At 36.3% G+C, this 8,928-nt stretch overlaps 1 protein-coding gene across 1 annotated transcript; it reads left to right on the top strand.

Moving 5' to 3' along the window:
- The first annotated feature begins 695 nt into the window (after positions 1 to 695).
- On the top strand, positions 696 to 8,302 carry LOC128699428 (uncharacterized). The gene is made up of 8 exons (XM_053792136.2): positions 696 to 743; positions 5,182 to 5,257; positions 5,369 to 5,398; positions 6,145 to 6,192; positions 6,500 to 6,538; positions 6,854 to 7,009; positions 7,584 to 7,684; positions 7,801 to 8,302. The coding sequence occupies exons 2-8, from the start codon at positions 5,203 to 5,205 to the stop codon at positions 8,155 to 8,157; spliced, it is 786 nt and encodes a 261-aa protein (XP_053648111.1). The 5' UTR covers positions 696 to 743; positions 5,182 to 5,202; the 3' UTR covers positions 8,158 to 8,302.
- The last annotated feature ends 626 nt before the right edge of the window (positions 8,303 to 8,928 follow it).

The raw sequence follows: 8,928 nt of genomic DNA, 5'->3' as shown, positions 1-8,928 counted from the left end.
CTTTAATTATATTTACATTTTTGTGTTTCTGTATGTTGAAATATTGTATGATTTTTTTTTCATAGACAAACATGATTTGGAAAGCGAAATACCTCGAAGTTCTTAGAATACTTTCTTTCTAGATTGTCAGAAAATATTTTTATTTGTCCCTTAGTTGTAGAGATGTGGAATGAAAAGGGTGAGAAAGTGGTGGAGGCAACTTTCATACACAGCTTGACGACAGAGTATGATAGGGATCAAGAGGCCAGAAACCAGTAATTCCAGATGACCGAGGAGGGACTAGGAACCAACCTACAATCTCCGTAAAAAAAATAAATAGGCTCCTACAAATCAATGAGTACCGGAACAAATCACTGAATACACACACATTCTGCGTCACATATTTTATTTATGTTGTAAGTCACTGATGAAAATTCAGTATCACAAAGAGCACAGTCACTCAGTGTTTACAAATACCAAGAGTGCAGGAAGCATAGACATGACCCTGCGTAGCATTAGCGTGTCTCAGAACCTAATGTATTTCCACTGGGGTTATGATTACCAAAATCACAAGTATCCAAATGTCGGAAATTCGCGGGAGGAACGAATAAATTAGCATGAAATATTACTTTCCTCCGTCACGTTTTTTTTTCTTGTTAAAGCGCCGCGGGAGCGCCCTCGTCAGGTATATAAGGAGGGCACCCTTTGGTGAAGCCGCAGTGGAATACTGAGAGCTCGACAGGTAGGATCGTCCGTACGCTCAGGTAGGTACTAATAGCAGGAGCAGACGGTAGCCAAGACAGTCTTCACCAATCATTTTATTTATAATCTATTAGCTAAGCAGTACGATTGAACAAAGAAAATAATTACCGATACATTTAGGCTGTCTAAAACACCGGGACACGATCAACGAAGCTATGACATAGGCATCACAACCGTGTTGTAGACGCCAAATCCAGAACAGACGTAAAAATCATGTGAGAGGCGTTAAAACCATTGCATAGACATTACATATTTGGAGACAGCAAAATCATAACACAGATGTCAGTACCAAAACACAGATATCAAAACCATAGCACAGACGTCAGAACCTGAACAAAGACATCAAGATCAGGGCATAAGAGGCTGAGGTGGGTAAAGAAGTTAAACCTCGTTCCTTGCAACCACATATAGGGAAGTACAAAACAAACGCCAGAACTAGACTAGTGAATAATACTGATGAACAGATGACAATTCTGAGTATAATAATACATATAGTGGGTGTGTTAGTGAGTGGGGTAGTTGAGGTGATGGTGGTTGTGGTAATGGGGATGAATGATTGTGATTGTGGTGATGACAGTGGTAGTGGGTGTGAAGGTAGTTGAGGTAATGAGAATGGTAGTGTGTGTGATGGTTGTCATTTACGCTGATAGCTGTGAATCAGCTTGGTTTTTAAGACAAGAAGGTAAAGGTAAGTTTACACTTCGTAAATTTCTTAAACGTACATGAAAATTACTAAGCCAGTACGATCACCACTCCGCCAACAACACGCACACGTGTTGTTATTATATAAACAGTTTAAAAAGTCGACAAGTACTTTTTGTCTGACACAGCAGCATCATGGAATCTTGACACACAGAATTCTTCCACAACTCCAACTCTTGGCTAGTAGACTCTGCCCACCTGTGATACAGTTAAGCACTCACACAGTAGCAGTGATTGAAATGATGGGTTGTAAGTACGTCAAATTAATGTGTCACTATAACACTGACTCGTACAGAGTAGAGAAATAGGACACTTGGAGTGTTCTAATGTTTCCCTTATACCTGAGAAAGTAGTTAGGACTAACTCTTCCTTAGTGAAGCACTAATAGCATTGCAAGAGTCGCATAAATGTAATTACTGAAGATCCTTATTTCATTTCAGGGTATTACGCGGTCTTCTGGTCAGAAGTTACTTCGATAAACTGTAATTAAAACGTAATATTTACTGATCAATAAATTACCAACAACTTATATATATATATATATATATATATATATATATATATATATATATATATATATATATATATATATATATATATATATATATATATATATATATATATATATATATATATATATATATATATATATATGTCGTACCGAATAGGCAGAACTTGTAATCTTGGCTTAAATAGCAACGCTCATCTTGCCATATAGGTCAAGTGAAAATTTGTGTATGCAATAATTTCGCCAAAATCATTCTGAACCTAACGAAAAAAATATATTTCACTATGTTTGTTTAATATTAAATTATTGTAAACAAATCTAAAATATATTTAGTTGGGTTAGGCTAAAATAAATTGCGTTTGTTATAATAAGGTTAGGTAAGTTTTCTAAGATTCTTTTGGTGCAAAATTAAAATTTTTTACATTAACATTAATGAAAAAATATATCTATAAATGTATAAGAGAAAATTTCAGAGAGGACTTCATTTTAAATGAGTCTTGTTAATTAACCAGTTTTACATATTCGGCACGACATATATATATATATATATATATATATATATATATATATATATATATATATATATATATATATATATATATATATATATATATATTATATATATATTATATATATATTATACATATATATATATATATATATATATATATATATATATATATATATATATATATATTACATATATATATATATATATATATATATATATATATATATATTACATATATATATATATATATATATATATATATATATATATATATATTTTACATATATATATATATATTCTTCCTTGAAGTCTTTTTATGCACTTCTCCGAGGCAATGGGTCCCACAATTTACACCAGAGGTGGACCCCATCATATATATATATATATATATATATATATATATATATATATATATATATATATATATATATATATATATATATATATATATATATGTCGTGCCGAATATGTAAAACTGGTTAATTAACAAGAACTCATTTAAAATTAAGTCCTTTCTAAGATTTTCTCTTATACGTTTAAAGATATACTTTTTTCATTAATGTTGGGAGATTCTGAAGAGAAGTTGCAGAGATTGGTGGATGAATTTGGTAGGGTGTGCAAAAGAAGAAAATTAAAGGTGAATACAGGAAAGAGTAAGGTTATGAGGATAACAAAAAGATTAGGTGATGAAAGATTGAATATCAGATTGGAGGGAGAGAGTATGGAGGAGGTGAACGTATTCAGATATTTGGGAGTGGACGTGTCAGCGGATGGGTCTATGAAAGATGAGGTGAATCATAGAATTGATGAGGGAAAAAGAGTGAGTGGTGCACTTAGGAGTCTGTGGAGACAAAGAACTTTGTCCTTGGAGGCAAAGAGGGGAATGTATGAGAGTATAGTTTTACCAACGCTCTTATATGGGTGTGAAGCGTGGGTGATGAATGTTGCAGCGAGGAGAAGGCTGGAGGCAGTGGAGATGTCATGTCTGAGGGCAATGTGTGGTGTGAATATAATGCAGAGAATTCGTAGTTTGGAAGTTAGGAGGAGGTGCGGGATTACCAAAACTGTTGTCCAGAGGGCTGAGGAAGGGTTGTTGAGGTGGTTCGGACATGTAGAGAGAATGGAGCGAAACAGAATGACTTCAAGAGTGTATCAGTCTGTAGTGGAAGGAAGGCGGGGTAGGGGTCGGCCTAAGAAAGGTTGGAGGGAGGGGGTAAAGGAGGTTTTGTGTGCGAGGGGCTTGGACTTCCAGGAGGCATGCATGAGCGTGTTTGATAGGAGTGAATGGAGACAAATGGATTTTAATACTTGACGTGCTGTTGGAGTGTGAGCAAAGTAACATTTATGAAGGGATTCAGGGAAACCGGCAGGCCGGACTTGAGTCCTGGAGATGGGAAGTACAGTGCCTGCACTCTGAAGGAGGGGTGTTAATGTTGCAGTTTAAAAACTGTAGTGTAAAGCACCCTTCTGGTGTAAAAAATTATAATTTTGCACCAAAAGGAACTCAGAAAACTTACCTAACCTTATTATAACAAGCGCAATTTATTTTAGCCTAACTCAACTAAATATATTTTAGATTTGTTTACAATAATTTAATACTAAACAAACACAGTGAAATATATTTTTTTTCGTTACGTTCAGAATAATTTTGGCGAAATTATTGCATACACAAATTTTCTCTTGTCCTATATGGCAAGATGAGCGTTGCTATTTAAGCCAAGATCGAAGTTCTGCCTATTCGGCACGACATATATATATATATATATATATATATATATATATATATATATATATATATGTATATATATATATATATATATATATATATATATATATATATATATATATATATATATATATATATATATATATATATATATATATATATATATATATATATAGTGTGTGTCTCAATTTTACCGAAAATTTGGATTTTTTTAAATGCTTGAAAAATATCAGAACATTGTGAAAATATGGCGAAATATCAAGTTTTCATTTCATCGTATATCATCATCGTCTCTTCTGCCACTGTTGATTATGTGACCTAGATAAGAGAAGTGTGTTGCAAAACTGAGAAAACAACCATTAAGTCTGGAATGTTTTCACGTAATCAACTTTTAATGATCTCTGAAATTATGCCCTGAACTCCGTGTTTTGCTCCAGACTTTGTTCAGTCAGCTGCCGTAATGTCAGGCAGTAATGAACAAAAAGGTACAATATCATGGAACAAAACTATGCTATAAATTAACATCATACTGTCATTGCGGTGGGCATGGTTGCTGTGGCGATGGTAGAATGATGGTTAATAGTACAGTGGTGGTCCTGGTTATGGTGTAGGTGACGGCTGTGTGAGATAATGACTGGTCTTGGAGTGTTGGTTACGGTAATCAGGCAGTCAATTGCTTGGAAACGAGTGTGCGCCATAGTTTGTATTGTTTAAGTGTTAAATACGATGCTGATAGTATTGGAAAGTTGCTGCTAGTTTGGCCTCGGCTCCTTCGTTGTACACTTGAACTGTAAATGCACATGACATCGTAGGCAAGTTTTTTACTAGCTGACTGTACAGATTTTGGAAGACTTCAGACCGTGACTTCAGTCCAACACGTATGAGCTGTAACCTTGGCCAGAAGTCTGTTGGAAACTGTGACTAGCATTTCGAAATCGGTTCTCTTTCCATTTTTACTCTTTCTCTCATTCTGGTATTTTTTTTTATTTCCAGACGAAAACCCCGAGAATCGAAATGCATTGCAAGATTTTCCTGCTGGTCTTGGTGACTGGCTTTGCGGTCTCCATGGGTGAGTGTTGTCATGGCTGAGTGGGTAGAATTACGGAGAAAATATGTGAAATTATGAAATAAACTCTATTATTGTCATTATACATTTTATTAATTTACACATTTATTTCAGAAATCGGGGATTCAAACACAGTGATACCAGGTAAATTATTTATTTTTAAATTAGAGTGAATTATCTCTGTTTTTCCTAAGGTAGCGTCGTTTCTCCTTTCCCAGTTTTCTTTTTCCCACTTCCTCTTCTATTTCTTCATTTCCCTCTCCATTTATGGAGTAATAACTGAGTATAAAAACAATAATTAATTTTAAGTATGCTATGCATGCATTTTTGGACGTTCAAGATAGAGTAAAGAAAAAAATATATAAGTAAGAATACCACTGCCTGTGACTAGACAGTTAAATAACCCATAAATTGGTAATAAAAATTGAGCTACGTAATATTCCATTCTTATTTCTCAGCTACGACTGAAAATCATCCAGGAACGACTGTAACAGGATCCAGTTTTATTTTTCATTTTATAGGACAGTCGTTCTGAGTCACAACTCTCGAGTTAGTCAGTGTTATGTTCTTAAGTCACTGAACTTAAAAAAAATTTAATCATTGTATATGTTCTCAGGACAATGACTTACATTGCATAATGTTATTGTTCATAAAGGAATTATAGTCTTGCAGTTTTCTCTAATATTCCCATTGTCATTATACATTATAAGTGGCTAATTTTATCAACTCTATTTCTTCTTTAAAAGAGGATAACTTGATGATAGAGAAGGGCTCTTCATCCATATAATTGGAGCTAATCTCCCCTTACTTGGATCAAGCACTTTTGGACATAATTTCAAGTACCGCTCTTTGCAATGATTGATAACACTGTGTCTTCCCACTGTGAACAGATACATGGAGAGTACGAGAGGAAGCCCCTTCCCCCATACCACTAAACAGTGAGTTGAACACCATTTGTGGGTTTATTGGGTTTAAAACTTATCGACTGCGCAAAACGTCATTAAAACTGCATATAACCTGTTCACCCTCGGTCATAAATACTTTAATCCCTAAGACAGGGACTGAAATAAACTGTCAGTTTACATGCCGTATCTTCCTATAAAATACATAATCATGCTTAAAAATAAATTTCAATGAATGAATATATTCAATTCACTTGCTTGATACCTAATTTTTACTACATAAACCTTAAAAATCAAATACACATAGTCATATTGCTGACAATTTCATATATATGTTTTATAGTTACGGAAGAGGAGCCTGCCAGAGCAGCCAGACAGGAAGGTCAGTGCATTAACTTTTTAATGTTTTATTTTTATTGGCAGATACTAAGTCACGTATGTATTTACGGTTTTGTATTCAGTTATATGCGTGATTGTGTGACTATGCGTGACTGTGTGAATATACGTGACTGTGTGCTCGTGTCCGTAACTGCGTACGTGTTCCTGGCTGGCTGTAAGTGTGACTTGATACAAACGCCAGCAAGAATCTGTTTATATTTGAGTTAGAAAACTGATTGAACTACCCAGGATTAGCAGTTTTATGTAAATGGGTGTGCAAGGATGACATCCATTATTGTACGATGACTGTCTCCTGCAGGCACTGACGGAGGAGGACCTGGTAAAGAAGAAGAAGAAGACGACGAAGAGGAGGAGGAGGACGGTGAAACTGACGTGCCGTGGTTCGTGCCTGGGTGCAGGTACTACTGCATCTGGAAAGAACGTCCATACTGTTGTGATGATGGTACCCGCGATCGTAAGTACCTCCGAGCCAGCAGATATTCCACACCTTTCTTGTCTCGATTTGTATCTGTGTGGATTGAGTCTTAGCTCCTGACATTGCCTTTTAACCTACGATAGATCAGCCTCGTTTGTTTCTAACCATTTTCAGTCTTAGCTACGCTTACATAGAAGAAATCACAACACAGCACGTGATTTGTAAAAAACACCACAGTGGAAAAATCTGCAGGAAAAATTAAGCGTTTTTATGAGCTTACACACGTGAAAGCTCTCGGGTTTTCCTTTTTATTTTTTTTACTTTTGTGTATGGAATTTGTTTCAGTCTCTTCCTCGTTCAGTTCGTTAATGCTTCCTGAAACTGAAGAAGTGTTTTCTAACTATCATTTGGTCTAACGATTCTGTAGCCTATCTGGACCATTTGTTTCCGCACCTTTCTATTCGTACTTAATGTTTTATACATCATAATCACATAACTTCTCGGTCTTTCACTGTTAGATTCAGCTCATTTTAAAAGCCCCTCTTTGCAGTTTATGCCCTTCAGCTATTGCCCATCATGACTTCAGCAATAACCACCACTGCTTCTTTCCTAGTTCCTCCTGACCACAACATCCACGAAGGCCTCGCCTGCCCACCGATGGACGATCATATCTGCAAGAAAGACGGCATCTACCTGGCCACTTACTCCATCAAGGTAGGCTGTTGGTGGTGGTGGTATTGTGTCATAATTACATATATATAATCCATGGCGAATAAGTCTAATTGGTCATTTGGGGAAGTTGTGACTTGATTGTGTTGGTTGTGTTGCAGACTGCGAGGTACTCTGGATCGCTGCCGCTGCTGAAGGGGTCACCGAAGGAACAGATGATGTGCGCCTCTGACGGCTACTGCAGGGAGGAAGAGAAGTGTTGCCCCAGTTTGTGTGCTGGCAGACACATCTGTCTCCCAGGTCTTCTGCCTCTCCGGACAACTGTAGGCATCCCTGGACTGGAGGGAGTGAAGGAGGATAATATGGAGGAAGAGGCCGATGGAAATGTGATGGAAGAAGGAGAGGAGCAACTTCCTCAGGAGGATCGCGAAGATGAAAAATTGATGGAGGAAGATGGAGTGAATATGGAGGAAGAGGACAAGGAAGAGGAGGAAGCAATGCATGAGAACGAGGAATAGTGGTTACATAAAGGATAAACCGAGAAAGTGGAAAAAACGTATTTTTTCTTTCGTTCAAGCACAGCATTAAACCCATTAGGGCCATAAAGCAGTGAACTTTTGAGGAATACGAGAGTATCTCGCCGCTTTTACCAAAGATAATGCTGCATTTTTTTAACCATGGATTGTTAGCAGTATTTCCCAACACTCACTCCATGGACACCATCCGCTCTCTTCCCCACCATGAAAAGAAAAGGAAAATGATGTGAGGAAATAGATAAAGGGAGAAAACGACCAGTCAAAGTCATGGAAAAATAAACAGAAATGCAGAATAATTCTATCCTTTGGAGAATTAGACACATGTGCAACATCTGGGTATCTTTAATGTAGACGTTTCGCTATCTAATGGCTTTATCAATACAAATTCTAGGACAAAATCTGAAGACAGTAGAACTATAAACAAAAGATAAGGTAATCAGTCCCTCAGCTGAAGGACTGATTACCTCACTAAAGACACCCAGAGGTTGCACAAGTGTCTAATTCTTAATCTTGTCGGTATTGTGAACCTTTCATTTACAAATGCAATCCTTTATTGACTACTTTTCGCCCACACAGTGAATTTTATCAAGTTAGAAACAGATCTTGTGTGGGCGAAACGTTGTTAATAAAGGATTGCATTAAACTGTATTTGCATCTGTTTTTCAGTCAAGGTCTTACAGAACCCAGGGAATGACGGGTAATCAAATTTAATCTCCGGGAGAGAAGGTCACCTCAAATTTCTTGGATGAAGAG

Source organism: Cherax quadricarinatus, chromosome 14 (assembly GCF_038502225.1).
Source record: "Cherax quadricarinatus isolate ZL_2023a chromosome 14, ASM3850222v1, whole genome shotgun sequence".
Taxonomy (NCBI): Eukaryota; Metazoa; Arthropoda; class Malacostraca; order Decapoda; family Parastacidae; genus Cherax; species Cherax quadricarinatus.
Note: the sequence above shows the minus strand (reverse complement) of the source record. Positions and strands in the feature narration are given on the sequence as shown.

Coding starts and splice junctions, on each gene's coding strand:
- LOC128699428 (XM_053792136.2), top strand. CDS start 5,203: ATGCATTGCAAGATTTTCCTGCTGGTCTTGGTGACTGGCTTTGCGGTC. Junction 7,010..7,583: donor TGATGATGGTACCCGCGATC/GTAAGTACCTCC, acceptor CTTCTTTCCTAG/TTCCTCCTGACCACAACATC. Junction 7,685..7,800: donor TGGCCACTTACTCCATCAAG/GTAGGCTGTTGG, acceptor GTTGTGTTGCAG/ACTGCGAGGTACTCTGGATC.